Consider the following 23,514-nt stretch of genomic DNA (forward strand, 5'->3'; position numbering starts at 1 on the left):
AGGTGCCAGAGTCTGGAGGAAGACTGGGGAGAAGGAAATGCCAAAATGCCAGAAGTCCAGTGTCAAGTACCCACAGTTGGCCTGCCAACTCTCCTGACCTGAACCCCATAGAGAATCTGTGGGATATTGTGAACAGAACGTTGAGAGACTCAAGACCCAACACTCTGGATGAGCTAAAGGCCGCTATCGAAGCATCCTGGGCCTCCATAAGACCTCAGCAGTGCCACAGGCTGATTGCCTCCATGCCACGCCGCATTGAAGCAGTCATTTCAGCAAAAGGATTCCCGACCAAGTATTGAGTGCATAACTGTACATGATTATTTGAAGGTTGACGTTTTTTGTATTAAAAACACTTTTCTTTTATTGGTCGGATGAAATATGCTAATTTTGTGAGATAGGAATTTTGGGTTTTCATGAGCTGTATGCCACAATCATCCGTATTAAGACAATAAAAGACCTGAAATATTTCAGTTAGTGTGCAATGAATCTAAAATATATGAATGTTAAATTTTCATCATGACATTATGGAAAATAATGAACTTTATCACAATATGCTAATACTTTGAGAAGGACCTGTACATAGACAACAATGCAGGACATGAAATACCAAATTTGAGATTTTGGTTTCCACACTGTTTTGAGCAACTGTATTAAAAGGGGACATGTGCAAAATCAACTTTTTTAGCCCTTAAATACATTTTGTTGTGTACTTGGAGTGTGTAGGAGTGCAGAAGAGTTGAATTTAGTCTTTCCGGATGCTGCGTAAATATCTTTATATTCTGTTTGGGTCATATTTTTCAATATATTCATTTTCCTATTACGTTTTTCCAACTGTTACGTCACAGTATTTGCAACAGAACTGGTAAACAAGTTGATGGACTTCCAGCTACTAATTTTACGTATCCGCCATTTTGATTTCTCGCTGCAATTTTGTAGTCCAAGCTCAAGTATGCCGTAGTTACAAGTGAAAAAGTCTAAATGTTCTGTTGTTGGGTGTATTAATCCACACAATTCATTACACCGTCCCCCAGCATCAGAATCTCTTCAAAGTGCCTGATTAAATTTAATTTTTCATGTAAATGTAGCCACATAAGGAAATTCCTCTTTGCTTGTACAAAGCACTTCAAGGACGAGTTCTTCAGCAGCCTCTGCCGGGGTCAGGAGGATTTGCTAAAGACTTCATCAGATTAAGGAGTCAGTTCCTTCTGTCCATGGAAACGGCAGACACAGCAAAGCTGTAAGCTGCAAATAACGCTAAAATGACAAAAAACTTTATTTTAGAATTAATTATTGTGTGTTGATATGATGTTCCGGCCATTATGCCTTTTGCTTATGTTAGTGCTGTTGGACCACTTGTTGCTGAGTATGGGACTATCTGCACGTTGAGGGACGACACTGTGCCTCTCCAATGGTATCGGCCATTTTGTATCCAGGACAGCCCGCTACTACATATCCCATCGAGCACTGCGACTGATATGACGAGCATCCTAAGTCTGACGTCACAAGATGCTATATAGGAAGGCCTCCGTTTTGAACACCCCGCATTTCAGCTGGCGATCGTGACCCGATCACCAACATCTGAAGCATCACCTGGAGAAGTGGATTTCATTTATTCTCTCTCTCGTTAGACAACGAACAATTCCTAACTGAGGTTTCTGGACTAGGAAGGCCAGAAATTTCACTTTGCCGATCGAAGACGTGAGCTGAACACGTAACTAAGAACACGGAGTTTCGTGGAGTCAAACCGCTACCGTGCTTCATCCCAAGTCGACTTTTATGGTCAGATCCTATTTTCCCTTTTCGCCAAGAAGGCCAGAAGATGAAGACTGACCGTTTTTCCTGAAGTTAATTGTGGACGCACAATTAATCCTTTTCACCATTCCTCGCTCGACCCCCCCCCCCCTCCGCTCAGAAGGAAGACGACTTCAAAGTAAAACCTATCCTTTACTTTTATTTCTTTAGTAGAAGGCCTGGGCAGGGTCAGAGGTTGTAGAGCGATGAGAATCGCTAGTTAGAATCTAATGTGTTCTGAATGGTATGTGCATGTAACCTTGTTGTTGAAATTTTGATGTGCTGTGCTGATGTCTGCGCTCCCAGCTATGTGCGTGTTTTGTGAATTAGGGAACACTTGAGGGGTGCGCGGTAAAACTGGACTGTTAAAATAACCTCATGGTGAAATCCCATTTTCCTTTGTCTCCAATCTCACTGTCGCTAGCTTGCCACCAAAAAGTTTTATAACCCTTTGTCTGCTCAGGAGTTGGGGGAAGTTTTATGAGTCAGAATAACTGAGTTACAGTTGGAGCTGCGCCCCCCACTCTCCACTCACCACCACCCCCTTTTTCATATTCTCATTCCTTCTTTTGCTATAACTACTGGTTGATTCAATACACACCCACTGCTGTTTGCTTTATTTTTGCTTAGTTAGATGTGTTACCCTTGTTATGTAGAATTTTGCATGTTGAGTAGGTGAAGATTAATAAATATTCACAGATAAAAAGAGGGCGTTTTGTGTTCATTGTGTGCAAAAGTGATTCGTCAGTCAAGATAAGGTTGAAAGTTCCACACGTTTCGGCAGAAACGGTCGATTAAACAGTGACATCTCCGGCAATAGTTATTAATTATTACGGAGTATTTAACAGTTGTAATTTTCAAAGGCGTTGAGCCACAATTACAACACCAGAAACATCTCTGGTCTCGATTCATAAATGAGGATTTTGGTTAAGAAGTTGATTTTGTCAGGTTATGATTTTTAATTATAATCATTGATCAAGATTAATCAATCAATAATCATAACCCTCAACAGTGCTGTGTGCTCACTTTTAGCTCCTTGAGGTCAAAGTTTTGAATCCTATTACATACAACAGTTTGGCATTGTTTTTGCCGTTTTTGTCTTGTTTCTGTGCCGCTAGATAATTGTATTTCTGCTATCAAACTACAAAAATGGCTGAACGGGGGTGCAGTGGACCTGGAGGGGGCAGGCTGTGAAGTGCCTCGGTAGAATTTAAAGAGAACGCACCAAAACTAGTTGTTCTGAGATGCACCAGAGAACAGGGGTAACAGAAGGGCCTGTGGAGCTACAACAACAAGGAATTCAGACCAAAGCATTGCGGTTCCACTTTATGTTGTGCACATCTGAATGATTTAAGTGTGAAAAGGAAGGATTTGAAAGCATGATATGTCCCCTTTAAGTTATTTAATACAGTTAAACCTGCAAACTGTCATTGCTTTGTCTGTTTGTACTATAAACCTGTGTTTCCTGCTCCTGTCGCTTGGGGCCAATTTCCCTGCATGCTCCAATCCTGAAGAACATGATGTGTGTGTGTGTGTGTGTGTGTAGAATCAGAGAAACATCTAAAACATGCAGGACACGCTGGATGGTGTCCCCTGACGACCAGGATCCAGAAACACTGCTATAACAAACTGGACTTATTTCATCACTGCATATAAATCTACAAATCCAGGCTATCTGATGCTCTTAAGGTTAGATATACAGGTCCTTCTCAAAATATTAGCATATATGAGCTGTATGCCAAAATCATCCGTATTAAGACAATAAAAGACCTGAAATATTTCAGTTAGTGTGCAATGAATCTAAAATATATGAATGTTAAATTTTCATCATGACATTATGGAAAATAATGAACTTTATCACAATATGCTAATATTTTGAGAAGGACCTGTACAATACTGTGCAAAAGTCATGGTACGCTTGTCTCATTTAGTCTGGCTTTGTAAAATACTAAAAAAAAGAAAAACAGGCATAAAACAATGTTTAAACACCAACAAGGTGATTACCAAAGAAGTATTAGGTGAAAACTGGGCATGTGTGTCAGTAATTTAGCCAAAAAAACTTCAAAAGAAGATTTGTGAAATGCATCCAATCCATCCATCTATCAATCCATTGTTTCATCAGTACACCCATCCATCCATCTATATGGACATTCCTCTATCTATTCATCTGTCCATCCATCAATTAGACATCTCTTCGCTTATCTATCCATCTACAGATGCAGCCATCTAGCCCTGTCCATCTAGCCATCCATCCACCATCTTTCCCTCCACCCCTGCTTGCTTCTGCAAACAAACCTACTTTTGTTCTTGTCAAGGCAGAAATGGCTGGAGCTTACTAATCAGTTTTTAGAATTATTGTGCAAACTTTACGGAGACTAACGTTTTGATACCATCTGAGTCTGTGACTCTGATGAACTCCATGAAGACTCTATAAAGTCTGCACAATAGCAAGTGATCACTGATCAGTAAGCTCCAGCCAATACGCTTTTGAAAGTAGTCTCAAATGTGTCAAGTTCTGATTTCTTCTTTTAGTCACCTGCTCATATTGTGGCTGCTGTGACTTTGAACAACTGTTTTTTTTTTTTTCCTTACACGAACTCTTATTGAATAAGGTACTGCTTTAATGGCCCTTGCTGAGCTGGGCTATGTTTAATTACTGGATCAGATGGTGCATAATTTATTAATAAGCTAATGCTCTGCAGACTGCATAGAGCCACCTATTGAAGACCTCTGCCTTAGAAAATGGGGCATCTTTTTTAAGAAGCTGGAAAGTCAGTTGTTGCTCATTTTTAATGTGGTTGTATTACCCATCGCAAGGAATCATTTTTATTTTTTTTTTCCCTGCACTAAAGTGAACAAATGTAAGCAAACTAGGACATCTTCAACAACTGGGAATACTGGTGGATCAGTTTGCTGCTTTGAGCCACATCAGTTTAACCCTTTCTCTCTCCTAGACATAGCTACTGACTGAGCTTCTACTGTGACTAACTCTGTGCTCTCTTTCAGAATCTAACCTTGAAAACTGGCTCAGAGTTTATCTGTTCTTTCTTTCTAGGTGAAACAACTAAAGGAGCTACATCCATTAACATTTACTTTTCCTTTCCATAGAAAGTACTCCTGGATCAGTGCTTCTGTGTTCTTTTTGTGTCTCTGCTCTGTTCTCTCAAACCCCCAGTCGGTCGTGGCAGATGGCCGCTCACACTGAGCCTGGTTCTGCTGGAGGTTTCTCCCTGTTAAAAGGGAGATTTTCCTCTCCACTGTCGCTACATGCATGCTCAGTATGAGGGATTGCTGAGAAGTCAACGCCAGTGACTGTCCACAGTCTCTACATGCTCATCCAGGAGGAGGGAATGCTGCAAGTCACTGACTAGATGCAATCTGCTGGGTTTCCTTAGATAGAAAAACTTTTTATCCAATTTGAATAAATAACTAACTGACTGCACTGTTCAATGGTTAGGATTAATTGGAATGTATGAACCTGACTTTTGTGAAGTGCCTTGAGACAACATGTGTTGTGAATTGGCGGTATGTAAATAAAACTGAATTGAATCTCTGTTAACATGTTAATCATTACAGTTCTTAACTGGTTTATAATCTTAAAAAAACTTTATGTTAAAGAAATATGTCTGTAGGAACCAATAGCCCTCTTACTTTACCTTCTAAAAACTTGCAACAGGGAGTAAAGGAGCCCAGATGCACATTTTGAGAAAGCCTTTTCAACTGAAATAAAAATTAAACTGCTAATATAGTGAAACAGAACTTTTTCCCATAATTTCTCAGTAATATGGTCTCACCCTTGTTCCCTGGCAGGCTTTATTGTGGTTGTACACTTTCTGCTGTGCCCGTTTGTCTAATTTTGTCCACAAGGCTTTGACTTTCCAGGAGCTGACTGCTGCCTTCAGGGAGCTGTAGAAGTTACTGTGGTCCAAAGGATCCAGCTCAAGCTGTCTGCAGAGGATGCTGAAGGCCTGCAGGGTTCCTTTACATGTGGACGCCTGGACAAAATTCTCAAAGAGCTGGCTGGCTTGAGCCGTTCGCTCATCCTCGGTCTCGCCCATCTGCTCTGATGGTAACAGGGTCCACGCTCCTTGAAAACGTTGCCTCCTCCGTCCCCTTGTGATGCCTCCTGATTTTCTCTTGTTCCACAATGTCAACTGTGAAGTTCTAGCTGCTGTATACAGCCATACCTAAATGTCTGTAAAACAAGAAGAAAAAAAAAAAACAATGTCTATAGAGAGAACACGAGGCAAGTAACACTGTTGTGCATGAGACAAAAATTGTTTTAATTGCAACTATTGAAACCTGGGAACTAATTTCTGCTATCAAGTACATTTTATTTTACTGTGTAACTTGGAACTGTTACTAAAGTTCAAAAGCATAACCTCCTGATATCTACATTTTATAAGTAAACTAACCAAGTCCTAAGGTTTTGTATTTACTTTTTAAATTTCTAACTTACACAGATCAGTTATAGAAACATTCTGATAAAAGAAAATTAACTGCAATTGTGAAAAAAAGTTTTATTTCAAACATGTTTGATCTTTTTAAATTTAAAAAGATCAAACATGATTATTTTGGTATTCTGAATGATCAAAGTAATCTAGTCAAGAAAAACTTAAAAAAAACTGAAAAACAAATCATTATATATGTATATTAATTACATATACAAATACATCTAAATACATTATTACCATTTTCCTATTTTCTTTAAGAGGAAGAAGTATAAACTTATGTGAACCTACCCATTAGGTAGTAGATGTAAATATTTAAATTCCAAAAACAAGATGCAAAGTTTTAGATTCAGTATGAAGGACATTTTAGACGCCATCTTGGAAACTAACACAATGAAAAATAATCTCCACAGTAATCAGTCAGTCATTTCCTACCGCTTCTTCCCTACAGTGTCGCGGACAAGCTGGTGCCCATCTCCAGCAGTCTATGAGTGGGAGGTAGGATACACCCTGGACAGGTTGCCAGTACATCCCAGGGCAACACACAAACAACCATACACACACTCACACACCTAAGGGCAATTTAGAGAAACCAATTCACCTATAAGGCATGTCTTTGGACTGTGGGAGGAAGCCGGAGTACCCGGAGAGAATCCACGCATACACAGGGAGAACATGCAAACTCCATGCAGAAAGATCCTTGGCCAGGAGTTGAAGCCAGGACCTTCTTGCTGCAAGGCAAGAGTGCTACCAACTCCGCCACCCTGCAGCCCAACAATTATCATCATTGTCAACATATTTTTCTCTGCAACCAAGAAATGTTTTTCTCCTGCAGCTCCTCTGGATGCCTGACAGGATTAGGACAGATTTTTCCTCTTGGCAGAACTCAGCTGAGCAGTCATGGGAGAAGCTCACATACTGCAAGAATACAGAAAAGAATAATAATTTTTACAGTCACACAGCCACAATTTTACACCAGCCGCAAGTTGTTGAGGCTTTAAATATAGCCAGATAATATTAAATATTGCCTCAGAAGACTATGTTCTTTGTCGCTGAGCTCCACCAACAGGAGAAAACTGTTTCATTCTCACAAACACCACGAAATATCTTCCTTTCCCCACTCCACCATAAACATTTTCCCACTTCCTTGGGAAATCTTATCATTCTTGGCAAATTAGGCAATCTAGGTGAAAAACTGGCCAAAATCCGCTTTAAAACCAATTTTTTTTATTTCTTCCACCATTAAAACCAAACAGCAAATATATGAAAAGCACAATGTTTTTTATCTGAACCATTTCTCTATATTTAGTATACTATTTCCCATACTTATCCAGAACTGGAAAATGATAAAACTTCATATTTTCAGGCCTGACTTGGAACCGACAGACAATTTTCTTTCTCAAACTCCACCCAACCACAGACATGAATTGTGCAAAGCTGGAGCCGAACACTTCCTGAATGAAGTCTCACTCGGAGGTGAGCATCAGGTCACATTTGCTGGAAGCCTCTCAGCTGCTTCGTAGTAGGAGCTTTAAGAGGCCGAGTTTCTCTCTGACACAGATAACACTCGGCTTGTAAACATGCTTAAACTCAACAGAGTTGTGATCATTAAACATGTCCAAGGTTGCATCACGGTAGATTTTGTGTGCAGCTGTAGAACAACCACTGGTTGGTCCTTTTATTCTGCAGTGACCAGAAAAGAACCCTCCCTTTCTCTTTGAGTCCTTGAGTGGCCCAGAGGGGCTCTCAGGTCTCATCTTCCTAACAGTTTGGCAGCCCACAGCAGCGTCTCAGTAACTAAAACTCTCTTCACAAAACCGACACGCCTCAGACCTTTCATGCAAGTTCAAGCCCTCCCAGATAAAGAGCTTCCACATCTTTTCTCTGTACATGAATTCAAACTGCCAAGCTCAAGAATTGTTATGATCATCATATTTTGCTAATCTTTTGGCACATCATCCCAGCCTTACATTTCATTCCTTTGGAAAAATGATGTATATTTTTAAAGACTTCTGGTTTCAGCGCTCAGGGACATGCCGTCCTATTCCTGTGTGTCTCTGATGACCAGACCTAATGCAACTAACTGTAATCAAATGGTTCAAGTAGAAAAAAAAAACTGAAATGGGTACATTTAAAGGCTAGAAGGGTATGGGAAAGACCACAACCTTGGAAGCTTTTTTTGTTTATTTAGTAACATCTGGGAGGGTGTGTAATGGTTTTCTACAGGAAGTGGTTAAATGCATTATCGCCTTCCACATTTGTTGGTGGGTCACATTCTCTTCACTTCAGTCTGAATCAGGGACCACCAATACAACATGTGATGTTGGGGTCCACTGTGCATTTTCTGCTTGAAAATTAGAGCCTTTTCAGCCATACGTTAAGATTAATTGGAATGTGTCTCCCTGACTTGGAATCTGTATGATTCGATTGAATTGACTTTGTAAAGTGCCTTGAGATGACATGTGTTGTGAATTGGCCCTATATAAATAAACTGAATTGAATTAGAATAAGGAGTAACTTGACCCGCTTCCGCAAATATGCATTAACCTGGGAAGGCAAAACATTAAATAAGTCACACAAAGTTGTATCAGTTATAAATCTTTTCAGCAGCTTTAATTAAAGTAAATGCCAAACTTTTTTTGTCCTAGATTAGAAATGACCAAAATGAATAGTGGCAGTTTCTTGTAAAGCACCAATCAAGTCATTGATAGCAATCAAATGTTTATTTTCCCTTAATTTGCTCAGACAGGTGATCAACAGACCAAATATTGGATGTATCGCCAGTTTCTAGCATTTAAATACACTGAAAGTGAAAAGTCTCACTATTTCCAGTCCATCAACAAACATGTTCTATAATTTACCCTTTGGCTTTGAACTTAGTAAAATAAATACAAAATAAAACAATAATAAATTACCACAACATTGACAATCAGAATTAAATGCAAAAATCAGAATTAGCAGATTAGACCTGAAGGAAAAACAGGAAGTTGGTGTCAGCAAGTAAAAGTCTAAACAGAAGACCAAAAGCAGAAACCTAGAGGCTTGTGGAACTTACAAAATGACAATTCATATTTAATTAATGTTTTTAATTTTTCTCCGTGGAGGAAAGCTCCACGGTGGCAGCTACTCATCTACAGCCCAGTAAAAATTGAAGGGTTCTCAAAAAAACATGTATTTTAGAGAGATATTGTCAACTACAGATGGTGAAATGGAGAGATTCTTTTAATTTTGTAGTTTATAGCGATGTCTTCTTAAAAACAGTTGCTTGAAAACAACACCTTATTTAGTTTAATTCAGTTTATCTATATAGCGCCAATTCCCACCATGTCGTCTCAAGGCACTTTACAAAGTCAATTCAATTGAATCATGCAGATTCCAAGTCAAGTACATACGTTCCAAATGATTCTAGTTATCAAACAATGCAGTCAAATTCAATTCATTACTCCAACTGGTTGAAAGGTTTGCCATCTAAGGAAACCCAGTTGATTGCATTCAGTCAGTGACTTGGAGCATTCACTCCTCCTGGATGAGCATGAAGCGACAGTGGACAGTCGCTTGCACGTGTTTCCAGAAAGTATGAATATGAGTCATCTCATTGTTTATCAGACAAAAGTCTCCACTATTACTAATACAACATGTTGGGACCCAGTTTTAGCATCAAACTTAAAACCTCATCTTTTTGCACAATGCTGACGTCATTAATCCATCCTCATCTGGCAAACCCAACATCTGAAGCAACTCTTTCTTCACTGTTGAACCTGTAAATACTTCATGATTCGGGATTCAGACATTTGATTCATCTTTAGTAAATCAGGTCTTAGAGGGTTCCTGTCTCACTCATGTTTCAAGAAAATATGGTATAGAAGAATCTCAACGGCACACCACATCAGGGATGGTTAAAGAAAAAGATCTCGGCCAACTTTACCTAAAATTAAAAACTCCCTGTGGTGATTTCAAGAAATTAAAAAGTCCCAATGCACAAGGCAATCATTTAAGAAGTTTTAAGGAAATCGGGAATCAGGCTGTCAGGTTTTTAGATCGGAGAGCAGTTTCAAAATGCCCGGGATACAAAGAACTGGAGTATAAAAGTGACAAATGGAGCAGGGCAAATGTGTCCCTCGGATCACAAACAAAGAGACATTTCACTCACGATGGCTCCACAATATTATCAAATCTTTCACAACATGAGCAGCAGCCAAGAGCAAGGTGTAAGCTGTGACCCTTCTCTCATTTAGTGGTACAAATTACATTTAACATGAAGCTAGTGTCCATTTAGCTTTTAAACCTGCAGCGAAGCGCATGGTACCTCAGCATTCTGAGGCCACAAAGTGGATTATTTGTCAAAACTGATCTGTCAATATTTAAATAGAGGGTTTAACATTTCAGACTGATTTTTATTTTTTATTTATATACAGGTCCTTCTCAAAATATTAGCATATTGTGATAAAGTTCATTATTTTCCATAATGTCATGATGAAAATTTAACATTCATATATTTTAGATTCATTGCACACTAACTGAAATATTTCAGGTCTTTTATTGTCTTAATACGGATGATTTTGGCATACAGCTCATGAAAACCCAAAATTCCTATCTCACAAAATTAGCATATTTCATCTGACCAATAAAAGAAAAGTGTTTTTAATACAGAAAACGTCAACCTTCAAATAATCATGTACAGTTTTGCACTCAATACTTGGTCGGGAATCCTTTTGCAGAAATGACTGCTTCAATGCGGCGTGGCATGGAGGCAATCAGCCTGTGGCACTGCTGAGGTCTTATGGAGGCCCAGGATGCTTCGATAGCGGCCTTTAGCTCATCCAGAGTGTTGGGTCTTGAGTCTCTCAACGTTCTCTTCACAATATCCCACAGATTCTCTATGGGGTTACAGGTCAGGAGAGTTGGACAGGCCAATTGAGCACAGTGATACCATGGTCAGTAAACCATTTACCAGTGGTTTTGGCACTGTGAGCAGGTGCCAGGTCGTGCTGAAAAATGAAATCTTCATCTCCATAAATCTTTTCAGCAGATGGAAGCATGAAGTGCTCCAAAATCTCCTGATAGCTAGCTGCATTGACCCTGCCCTTGATAAAACACAGTGGACCAACACCAGCAGCTGACACGGCAGCCCAGACCATCACTGACTGTGGGTACTTGACACTGGACTTCTGGCATTTTGGCATTTCCTTCTCCCCAGTCTTCCTCCAGACTCTGGCACCTTGATTTCCGAATGACATGCAGAATTTGCTTTCATCCGAAAAAAGTACTTTGGACCACTGAGCAACAGTCCAGTGCTGCTTCTCTGTAGCCCAGGTCAGGCGCTTCTGCCGCTGTTTCTGGTTCAAAAGTAGCTTGACCTGGGGAATGCGGCACCTGTAGCCCATTTCCTGCACAGGCCTGTGCACGGTGGCTCTGGATGTTTCTACTCCAGACTCAGTCCACAGCTTCCGCAGGTCCCCCAAGGTCTGGAATCGGCCCTTCTCCACAATCTTCCTCAGGGTCCGGTCACCTCTTCTCGTTGTGCAGCGTTTTCTGCCACACTTTTTCCTTCCCACAGACTTCCCACTGAGGTGCCTTGATACAGCACTCTGGGAACAGCGTATTCGTTCAGAAATTTCTTTCTGTGTCTTACCCTTTTGCTTGAGGGTGTCAATAGTGGCCTTCTGGACAGCAGTCAGGTCGGCAGTCTTACCCATGATTGGGGCTTTGAGTGATGAACCAGGCTGGGAGTTTTAAAAGCCTCAGGAATCTTTTGCAGGTGTTTAGAGTTAACTCGTTGATTCAGATGATTAGGTTCATAGCTCATTTAGAGACCCTTTTAATGATATGCTAATTTTGTGAGATAGGAATTTTGGGTTTTCATGAGCTGTATGCCAAACTCATCCGTATTAAGACAATAAAAGACCTGAAATATTTCAGTTAGTGTGCAATGAATCTAAAATATATGAATGTTAAATTTTCATCATGACATTATGGAAAATAATGAACTTTATCACAATATGCTAATATTTTGAGAAGGATCTATCTATCTATATATATATATATATATATATATATACACACCCACACACACAGGGGTTGGACAATGAAACTGAAACACCTGGTTTTAGACCACAATAATTTATTAGTATGGTGTAGGGCCTCCTTTTGCAGCCAATACAGCATCAATGCGTCTTGGGAATGACATATACAAGTCCTGCACAGTGGTCAGAGGGATTTTAAGCCATTCTTCTTGCAGGATAGTGGCCAGGTCACTACGTGATACTGGTGGAGGAAAACGTTTCATGACTCGCTCCTCCAAAACACCCCAAAGTGGCTCAATAATATTTAGATCTGGTGACTGTGCAGGCCATGGGAGATGTTCAACTTCACTTTCATGTTCATCAAACCAATCTTTCACCAGTCTTGCTGTGTGTATTGGTGCATTGTCATCCTGATACACGGCACCACCTTCAGGATACAATGTTTGAACCATTGGATGCACATGGTCCTCAAGAATGGTTCGGTAGTCCTTGGCAGTGATGTGCCCATCTAGCACAAGTATTGGGCCAAGGGAATGCCATGATATAGCAGCCCAAACCATCACTGATCCACCCCCATGCTTCACTCTGGGTATGCAACAGTCTGGGTGGTACACTTCTTTGAGGCTTCTCCACATTGTAACTCTCCCGGATGTGGGGAAAACAGTAAAGGTGGACACATCAGAGAACAATACATGTTTCACATTGTCCACAGCCCAAGATTTGCACTCCTTGCACCATTGAAACTGACGTTTGGCATTGGCATGATTGACCAAAGGTTTGGCTATAGCAGCCCGGCCGTGTATATTGACCCTGTGGAGCTCCCGACGGACAGTTCTGGTGGAAACAGGAGAGTTGAGGTGCACGTTTAATTCTGCCGTGATTTGGGCAGCCGTGGTTTTATGTTTTTTGGATACAATCCGGGTTAGCACCCGAACATCCCTTTCAGACAGCTTCCTCTTGTGTCCACAGTTAATCCTGTTGGATGTGGTTCGTCCTTCTTGGTGGTATGCTGACATTACCCTGGATACCGTGGCTCTTGATACATCACAAAGACTTGCTGTCTTGGTCACAGATGCGCCAGCAAGACGTGCACCAACAATTTGTCCTCTTTTGAACTCTGGTATGTCATCCATAATGTTGTGTGCATTTCAATATTTTGAGCAAAACTGTGCTCTTACCCTGCTAATTGAACCTTCACACTCTGCTCTTACTGGTGCAATGTGCAATCAATGAAGACTGGCTGCCAGGCTGGTCCAATTTAGCCATGAAACCTCCCACACTAAAATGACAGGTGTTTCATTGTCCAACCCCTATATATATATCTATATATATATATATATATATATCTGTGTCTTGGTCACAAATTCAGAACTGTTTTGTTGACTCTTTGCAGAAACAGAAAAAAATAAAATAAAGAAGGACAGCTTGACTGATGCATTTTTTAACAACATACATAGTAAGGCACTTGGTTAAAATGATTAATCACTTTCATTATAGGTTAATCACTAACAGCAGCTCAGAACTGTTAGCTAAAGTGGACAGCGTGGATTGTTTTTTAGAGCTCTCTGAGAGGAAGTTCAAAGCTGAGTCAACAGGTTCCTAGCCAGACTGACAGGATTTCCCAGAGAGAGGAAAAATACTTTGAGACAGAACTCCAAGAAAGAATGGGAACAGGAAGACTAGAAATATTACATTCACATAGCAGAGGTTGTGATTTCTTTTTAGAATATAAGAGTGTCTGCGGAGAGTTCACAACTTGGCTCGTAGACGTGCTTCTGCTTCAGTCCTGATCTATTCTGAAAGTCAGGAAACGTGAAAAGCTTGAATGTCTAAGACATAACTGTGAACCTTCTCGTCTCAGAAGAAAAGACGCTCGCAGCCCACTTTAACCTGATAAATCCACAACTGTTTATTATTTAACATCAGCCATCATTAAGGTCATAGAAAACATTAAAACTAAAATTATCATCATGGTTATTATGACGATTATGTGAGCATAACTTTGATTCAGTTATACTAAGCTCTGAGGAAAAAAAACATGCTTTTAGGGTAATTTCACATAAATAAACCTATCAGGTTCCTGCTGTTATAAATAACACTCAGCTCGCTGTGTTTTATTCAGTCCATTTGTTTGGACTGCTGCTACAACAAAACACTGGAGCTATGATTACAAAAAAAGAAGTGAAAAATCTAATAAACCTTCGACTCAAGCTGTTTTCCAATTTAAGCCCATGAGAAAAAGAAAACAAATGAAATATTTTAATCTAAGCTTCAGTTAAAACATCCAAGAAACTCTCAATCTTTATGCAGACTTTGCAGGTTAAACCAAATCAGTCCCAGCTGTGAGTAGTACTTCCCATTGCATTTACAAGGTCATGGTATAAAAACGGAAAAGTAATAAAACCTGCTCCATTTCTCCTACTTTAATCTGAAAGTACACAGCCCCCTTTCCTCTTATACCCCTAAATAAAAAACAGCCCAACCAATGAATTAGTTAATAAAGTCCAACTGTGTGTAAATTAATCTCAGTATAAATCCATATGTTCTGTGAAAGCCTCGGAGGTTTTCTGGAGAACACTGGTGAACAAACAGTATCATGAAGATCAAGGAACACAGCAGACAGGTAAAGGAGAAAGTTGGAGACATTTAAAGCAGAGTTAGGTTGTAAAACAACACCGCAAGCTTGGAACATCTCACAGAGCTCTGTTTGTCGTATGGTACAACTGCAAACCTCCCAAGACATGGCTGTCCACCGAAGGCAACGGGCCAGGCAAGGGCAGCGTTAATCAGAGAAACTCTGCAGAGATCCACAGCACAGGTGGCAGAATATGTCGACAGGACAGCTGTTAGCTGAATCTGGCCTTTAACGATGACTGGCAAGAAAAAAGCCATAAGAAGACCCGTTTCCAGTTTGCCATCGGCCAAGTAGGGGGCACAGTAATTATGTGGAGAAGCAACAGGTTCATGTTCCAGTAGAACTATGCCACTAAACATACAGTCAGAGCTGCAGAGCTGTAAAAAATGTCTCACTTTGGATGTGCAAAGCTGGGAGAGACATACTGTACCCCCAAAAGAATTGTTGCTCTAATTACAGCGAAAGCTTGTTCTACACACTCGAGAGAGCTGACTAAATGTATGCCTCAAATTTTGGATATTTATTGTTTTTTAAAAATAAAATAAAAACCAGATATCTTTTCCCTTGAACTTTTCATCATTGGATTACTTTGTGTTGGTCTATCATCTATAATCTCAATAAACTGCATCAATGGTTGTAATTGCCATGAGACAAAATGTGTATATGTTCATATGGTATAAATAATTTTGCAAGGTACTTTATAAAACAGCAAAATATTGCCTCCAGGTATTTTTGACATGGTGAAAAAAGAATCTGCAGAACTGGTCAAATTGGTCAATATATTAAGATTTTGTTTTCCAGTTTAAAATACTTATTGCTCTAATACCTTTTTTTACAAGTTTCCTTATAACCAAACACTCCCATCTTCTTGTAAACGTTCCCCAAGTCATGGGGTAAATCAAGCTACTGGCTACATTTCTAAAGAAAGAAGTAGAACTTTGTTTTCTGAATATCTTTAAACCACATCAGCCTGTCTACAGCTGGAAGAGACACACCCATGCATAACCTTCAGATAAGGGGCTCTAAGAGGGACCACACTCCCATCTTCTGCATATTTGTTTTTCCCCAGGGGACAAACCACAGCACAGAAAAGTGGGTCATTAATCCGAGAGAATACAAAAACATGAACATAGGCTTCTGAAACTGGAAGTAAACTGAAAAGTCTGACCTGAAATTCACATGCAACAGTGTTTAAGAGAAATGCAACAGGAACCTAAAAGCATGATGGCAACTGTTATGTTTCATTAAACTGTCCTATAATATGGTTTTAAAGTAAAATTTTAACATTTTGGTTGAAAAATACCTAAACAATAAATTAGCTCCCTCTTCAGTGCATGTCTGTGGATTTGATAAAGATTATTGGACATTCTATTTTTGAAAGCAAAATAATGAAAAGTAGAGAGCACAGGTGAACTAACACAGAAGTACAATCAACCAATCTGCAGATTTAACATTGCCAGAATAAAGGGTTTCCTGAGCAAGAATGTGCTTTCATTGGGTTAAACGAGGGATCCATTTCAGAACCATCACAGAGACACATACCTGAGGACAATTTGGAGTGCTCAATTTGGAGCGCTAACTAATTAACCTAATTAATTTAAAGACTGCAGGGTGAAGCTGGAGTATCCAGAGAAACTCTGCAGATGGACCAGAAAAATTAGTCCCCAAATCCTCCTGAGTTTCTCCACCTAAACGTCTTCCTGGGCAGCAGCAATAGAAACCACAATACAGAGTCTAGACAAAGGGCCTTCTGGTGCATAGACATGGGCTTCGTTACAATATGTTCTTCACACATTCCAAATCAAGGAAGCAGCAAAATGACAAAGGTTTGCATCGAGTTTAATTCATCAAATGTAAATAACAGGGGATAGGAGCATCTTCCAGGTCACAACAATACAAATGCAGATACAAAAACACAGTAACACACAGGTGAAGATGGGCAAGAGCCAATTCACAGGATAACCTTTCAAATTCAGCACAATCCCATCATACTCATAAAAACCACAAAAAAAGAGCTGCTTCAACATGTATTCGTATCACCAATCTTGACTCATGTCTGTTTTGAGATTGTTTTAATCTAAAGCTCATAATTTATCTTTTTATTTACCTGCCTAAAGCTGTAAGCAGTTCCTGTCTGAACAAGCAGGTTACATGAACAACCTTGCCACTATAACAGAGAATGGAAGCAATACTCACAAGTTTGAAAGGAGTCGTTAGCTTTAACACCTGCTAAAACACTCAACTTATGAAGAAAAGACAACTTATGGTTGCACATAAGTACCGTGACTACAGGAACTCTGACCTGTGAAGGCAGAATACAACTAAAACACCTCTTAAATATCCACGGAGTAAGATAACAATGTTTGTATTTAACAGCCAATCAACTCAGAGTTAAGGTTCAGTTAATCCTTTTATGGCTTTTGTCATATCTCAGCAACTGTTTCCTTGAATGCAGTTTTACAATTAAGGCCATGGTGTTGATTGTCATCATTGGTACAAAGGTTGCATCCTAAATGAGGGAGTCCAAACACAGAAGACTATAAATGACTGTAAAAGGAACGATTTTTAGCAGCAAGGCCTTTACATTGGTACTGGTCATAGGCATAATCCAAGGCTGGTTCCAGGCCATTTATGGACATATAGGAGATGGTGCAAAAGTCCAGCATTATCTTTCTTTGTATATTGCTTGCAATGGATCAGAATGTCTTGAAATCTTTTTAAATGGTCTTGAACAACAGCTCCCCAGACTTCCTGAAGGTTTTTCAAGGTGTTTTCTTTGAACTTTGCTATCTAGTGAGGGTTTTAAAAAAAATTAGAAAACTCAACATGTGGGGGATAAAAGCAGTGGTGGTCCTAAAACAAATCATCTAAGCAGATAAACGAGATAAGCAGCATCTTAAAATCATTGCTGTAAGAATGAGGAAATTCAGCAAAGATCTGACAATCTGACACAACCTGGAAGAAGCATCATCCTTCATGATCATCTACTGGAAGCAACGGTTTTAGTGGGGATAAAATCTCAAGTTCAGCCTGTGGTTTAACTTTGTTGTTTTTATAGATTCAACAAGAGAAATTGAGCAAAATTTGTCTTTGTGACAGACTTCTGGGAACAAAGTGCCTAAACATCTCAGTTAAAAGGGATTTTTTGCAAAGTTTTGTTATGTGAAGACAATGCTGGTTGATCATGGACCATATTTACACCTGACCAGGCATAGGTTGGTTATTAGTATCAAGGTTCTAAAAAGTTAAAGCTTCAAGATGGCAAATATTTTCTACTCAATGCTCCTTCTGTTTATATTCCTTTTAAGAGAAAGTGGCAGTGTTAGTTCTCTCCAAAATTAAAATAAAATAAATAATAAGGATGACTTTCATTATAACTGTAAAATTTTATATGCTAAATAATTTTGCAGCACTAGGAAGACATGATTACCTTGTCTACACCTGAAAGTATTTATTTAACTAAAACAAATTAAAACAAAACCATTTAATTGAAAACTGGTCAGCTACTGGACTGAAGATGAATGAAAAAATGGCCAATAGCTTTAGAAAACCAGAAGAACTATTGATAAAAGATCACAATTGCCACTTATTTCAACACAAGGCTTGAAAAATGCTCACATTTTTTAGAGTTTAATTATATTGTATATTATTTTTAGATATTTAGGGATTACACCCCATTTCCATTGATTGTGGTCGGTAAATTCTACTGAAAGATGAGACATCAGGACCCCTGGTCAAACATAGATAACTATGAATGACTTCCTGCTCGTAGATATTATTCACCTGGGACACCTCTCCTTAAAGTAAGCATTAAGTAGATCATAGAAATTTACTTTGAGTTATCAAAAATCAAAGTTGGTAAAAAAATTGTATTGCTATCAGTGAGTCAGTGAGACAAACTGATGACTGAAGAATGACTGATGATGATGACTGGGGCTGATCGATCTGTCGGCTGATCTATCTGCTCACCCCTTATGAAAGGCCAACAAAACATAAGCAAAATATTTGGTCAAACCAAAATCATTTCTCTCTCTGATTACAAGTACTAGACAGAACCTTTCTGGAGCAGATTTCATCTTTTATTTGAACCAAGACTCCGCAGCTCTGACGACACAGATTACCCATTTGCCCTGCTTTAAAGCCATATGCCTGGTTGTGTTGAAAGAGGCTTTAATTGGTTCATGTGAGCCCTGAAATCAGACCCTTAATCCTCACAGCATTAACACTGTACAGTGCAGAAGTTTGAGGTTGGATTACATCTTCATCCTGCCAACAGTTGTGACACTAAATGCCACAAGGCTCTCAGTGCCATAGCAGCAAAAACTGGTCCACAAAAATACAATGAGGTTAAAGAGGTCTTGACCTTACACAACTAGTTTGATCAGCAGGTACAAAAGATTATCTATCTGCAATATTTAACCACTTTAAATCACTTGTGTTTGAGTCAGTGCTTTAGAAATTTCAAGACTGTCTAGACTTCACATTGGTTAAGATTAAATTCAAGATCAATGTGTGGGGCAGGCTTGTACCTTCATATTTCCGGGGAAGTATAGGATTTATAGGATAATGAGTATTAGACTCCTGGGGTGACGGTGTGGCGTATGTTTGCATCGACAATTTTGCCACAAGACTCTCAGAGTTTCCAAATGGCAACTAAAAAACCCAAAACACAAACATCTGAAGATGGAGGACCATTTAACCTTGAAGTAAAATGAATTCTAAACTACTTTTACCCCACCAAAAAGGGGTTTTAACAAAAATCAAGACAACATACATTAAAATCAACATAATCTATTGTTCAATGAAACAACCGGTTCTACAAATCTGTACATTGATAAACTTGAACAGCGGCTGAAAGTTAGCTGAAAGGCTACAGATATAAAGTTCAAAAAATTTTGTTTTAATTTCAAGGCTGCATTATTCCATCCTCAACACGAAGGAGTTTGAATGAAGGAAGAAAGACAAATCTGCCTTGATCAGAGCTCAGCGAAAAACTCGCCCCTTTCAGAGTACACTTATGAGATAAACACAAACTAGACAGCCAGTTTTCCAGGACGAGTATTAAATTACTTTATTTAATTTGGCCAGCATTTGATTTCTAACCTGGATCCGAATACAAAACATCTATATGGCAATAGAACTTTTATTTAATCACTTTAAATTACTAACTTATTTTATCCAATGTTGATCCAATGCAAAGATAAAGCACCTATTCAGCTTTAGCCTTATAATCTTTTTAATGGTGTAATTGTAAAATTACAAATATCATCTGCTTAAAGGAGTGTCACACTAAAATTTAAAGGGTTAATCTAAAGATTTCCTGCAGAAATCTTTGTTCAGCTATTGGATCCCAACCTTTGGAAAATCCTCTGACACACTGAAACCCAACTTGGCCTTTGCCATTTGACAGCAGCCCATCTGGTGAGCCAGTGACGGTGACACTTGGCTCCCTGGTGTATTTTTGTCTTGCTTCTTACCCCCACCACTGAGCTCATATATGCAGCGACACCCCCTTATAAGTCAAATGCTTATTCCAGGAAGTGACAGCTTGTGCAACAAGTCCCCCCCGCCCCCTGACCCTGAGGCATCAAGCCACTGATAAGGAGCAAACACCGGCATGAAACAGTCTGAGATTAAAATCAAGAGGGTCGGAACAGATAAAAGCAAAGAGACATTCCATAAACGAGTGGAGACAGATTTAGTGCCATTTTGATGTTAAAGGTCAAATAACAAAACAGCTGAAAAAACTAGCACCACTAACACAGCAGTGAGCCCATAGAGTTATATTCATAACTGATTAGGATGTACTCTCATAAATTATTTTTATTTAATAATATATTAAATAATCTTTAACTGTTGCTCCTCTTAGATTGAAAGTATTTCAAAAGTTCTAATTTGTTGCAAAAATACAAATTTTTTTCATAATCTTCCCATCTTTACCAAAACCTTAAAAGGAATTAAATGATTTTGGTTTTTTTATATATTTGATCTGCCAATCACTGATTAGAACCGATCCAGGGTAAATTGGCAGATACCAATATCCGCATGACTGATTGGTTCATCTCTACTATTTTTGTGTAAAAGTCTTGAAAAACTGCTATCAGCTGTGCAAATGTTTGTGTTGATCTGGTGAGTCTGGGTTTTTCTATTCCGTTTCCAATGTTTTTCACTCTTCACAATTACACTGATGGTGAAAGAGAGAGTGTTTCCACTTCCTGTCTATGTCAGATGATTGGCTCGGCAAAGCCTGGTCAGATTATATGTCTCAGACACCCCCAGCTGTCCCAGGAAAGCTCTGCAGAGCACTACCGAAGCACTTCCATTTTACAACACTCACGGCCCAGGCCAGACGTTTCATGAAAATGCTGTGAGTGAGTTAACTGTAACATCACGATATCAATTTAAACCCTGCCATATAGATGAAAAGCAGTGTTAGTTTTACATTTTAAAGCACTGAGGGTATATGTCATTGATTTTATTAAAGTAACAGACAAGGACTCGGTATCGGGCAAAACAAATCCTGATCAGGAAATCTAGATTTCTTTTAGATTGCAACACCAATTACTTTAGGTATCAATGTTAAAAACATTAGTGGACAGTGTTTGTGATTGTTTTGTTTTTAAGGTGTTGTTCTGATACTTTCAGTGTGGACTCTAAAATGGAGAACCAACATACTGAATCACATTCTACAAATTCACCCTCTGGCACAAACTCTGTTTATCGTTAAAAAGAAACTAACTGAGAAACTAAGAATAAAAACATATGCTGCTTGATCGTGCCATTTTTTTAAGTTAAATTTCCAATTTGGCTCAGTTTCAGAAAATGCATTATTGTAAAATACCATTTGTTAAAACTCAAGTTTTCTGATGGTAGCAGTGATCAGTTCCTGCTGGGTAGTCAACAAAGCAACGGTGTAACTACAACCAATGGTATAAAATCAACAGCAAGCCATTAGTTAGTGTTTGTTACTTCATCATCATTTAATAAAGATTTAACCAATCAGACCTGTGACCTTTAAGCCATTCGTAGTGTCCAAGCTGCTACTCACCGACACATTCATTCAGCAACTGTAAGCTCCTTGTGACAGCTGCTGCTCCTAATGCTCATTTACATCACATCAATAATCCAGCGAATTAAAGACATAATTTCTAAATCGTAAACTTGGTATTTATCCTGATGATAAAAGGACAGGAGAAGCAAACAGCTTCCCAGTGACAACAGGATTGAACTGGGTGGAGGTTTTTCCAACATTTGAAACACGGTACGATGAGCTCTTTCTGCCTGACTGGATTTCAGCTCTCAGGAGACATGAAGCCACCTGCAGAATGCTCACATAGGAGTCAACTCCATACAGTGCTGATCAGATACACTCATCAGGCACATGAACACCAGATTAATTTGGGCTTGTAATAATACACTTTAACTGTTCTTTTCACATTATGAAGTGATCATTCAAAAAAAAAACAAAAAAAAAAAAACGTCTTTGTTGATTTTAGAAAACTATAATTTGGTGCACAATAATTTATGTCAGATTTTCTATAATTTCAACAAGGTCAATATTGTGCATACTGGCTTAAATATTTGCACACACATCCAGTAATGTTAGGCAAAATGTCTCCTAGCAAGATGCTCCTGGACCTCAAACGTTTTGCAGCCATCGTCAAGCTTCTAGCATACCGCAGGCAGGAAACTTGTGAAATCAATTTTGGTTTGTTTAAGAACAACAAGAACAACAATGCTGCAGTTGTTTGTTATAAAATCATTCAAACCTGGAAAAAGAACAGTTCAAATCAATCGTTAAAAGCTCTGAAAAAATGATGCCCATGATGAATGCAGGTCAACTTCTGACCAGCACCTGCATAAAACTGCAGATACTTCCCAAGACTGTCACAAGCTAGTAGCTGGATAACAGATTTCTATCCTCTAAGGCGTTTCTGAAAAACTGTCTGGAATCAAACAGAAGAACAGCATCAAATGTTAATGAAACATGCAAATATCTGAAAGACTAAATATTGAGCCATTCAAACAAGGAGCTAGTTTAAATATACTCAAATTAAGTATTTTTTTATTTTACTACTTTTTTCTAAAAATGAAAATGAAATGGAGCAATATGTCGAATTTGGGAAGAAACAGTTTTATATCACATCCTGATTATGACTGAAGCAGCTTTTCTTTCTGACGCTCCCACTCAACTTCCAGAGCAAACATTTGAATACAAACAACCTAATTTACATAAATATGAGAAAATTGCACAGTGCGGCATTAATTCCCAAGCAAGGAGGCAGGCAGGGTTAGTTAGGAGGACTGTCAAGGAAGCATTCGTGAAAGCGCTCAGTCGTGCATTGACGCCCAGTCAAAGTGCGGCTTTTCGTCAGCTTTCAATGAAACAAAGTGGCACCAACCCGCAGTCCTGCGCCAGACCTCTGCTGGAAACCACAAACTAACCTCCAGGAGCGGCAAACTCAGCAGCAGCAACAGAGGTTTCCTTTCAACGACCTGCTCTCCTCCTGACAGACGCGCAGCTTCTGCAAACACACCAGAAGAGAACCTCCGAGTTCAACACTTCTGTCAAGTCCAAAAAAAAAACAACTTCTGCTTGCTGGTTTCCACAATA

At 39.1% G+C, this 23,514-nt stretch overlaps 1 protein-coding gene across 9 annotated transcripts in view; it reads right to left on the reverse strand.

Moving 5' to 3' along the window:
* The window catches only part of mical2b (microtubule associated monooxygenase, calponin and LIM domain containing 2b), a 71,573-nt gene extending 48,089 nt beyond the window's left edge, over positions 1-23,484 (reverse strand). For 8 of the 9 annotated variants that reach the window (XM_047392954.1, XM_047392940.1, XM_047392946.1 and 5 more), the window contains exons 1-2: positions 23,346-23,484; positions 5,586-5,986 (exon numbers count right to left, since the gene is read on the reverse strand). In XM_047392954.1, coding sequence (XP_047248910.1) covers positions 5,586-5,849 — 264 coding nt within the window. In that variant the 5' untranslated portion in view covers positions 5,850-5,986; positions 23,346-23,484. Of the gene's footprint in view, positions 1-5,585; positions 5,987-23,302 lie in introns of all 9 variants that reach the window. The other variant, XM_047392914.1, reaches the window with a different exon arrangement.
* Positions 23,485-23,514: the final 30 nt, after the last annotated feature.

Source organism: Girardinichthys multiradiatus, chromosome 2 (assembly GCF_021462225.1).
Source record: "Girardinichthys multiradiatus isolate DD_20200921_A chromosome 2, DD_fGirMul_XY1, whole genome shotgun sequence".
Lineage (NCBI taxonomy): Eukaryota > Metazoa > Chordata > Actinopteri > Cyprinodontiformes > Goodeidae > Girardinichthys > Girardinichthys multiradiatus.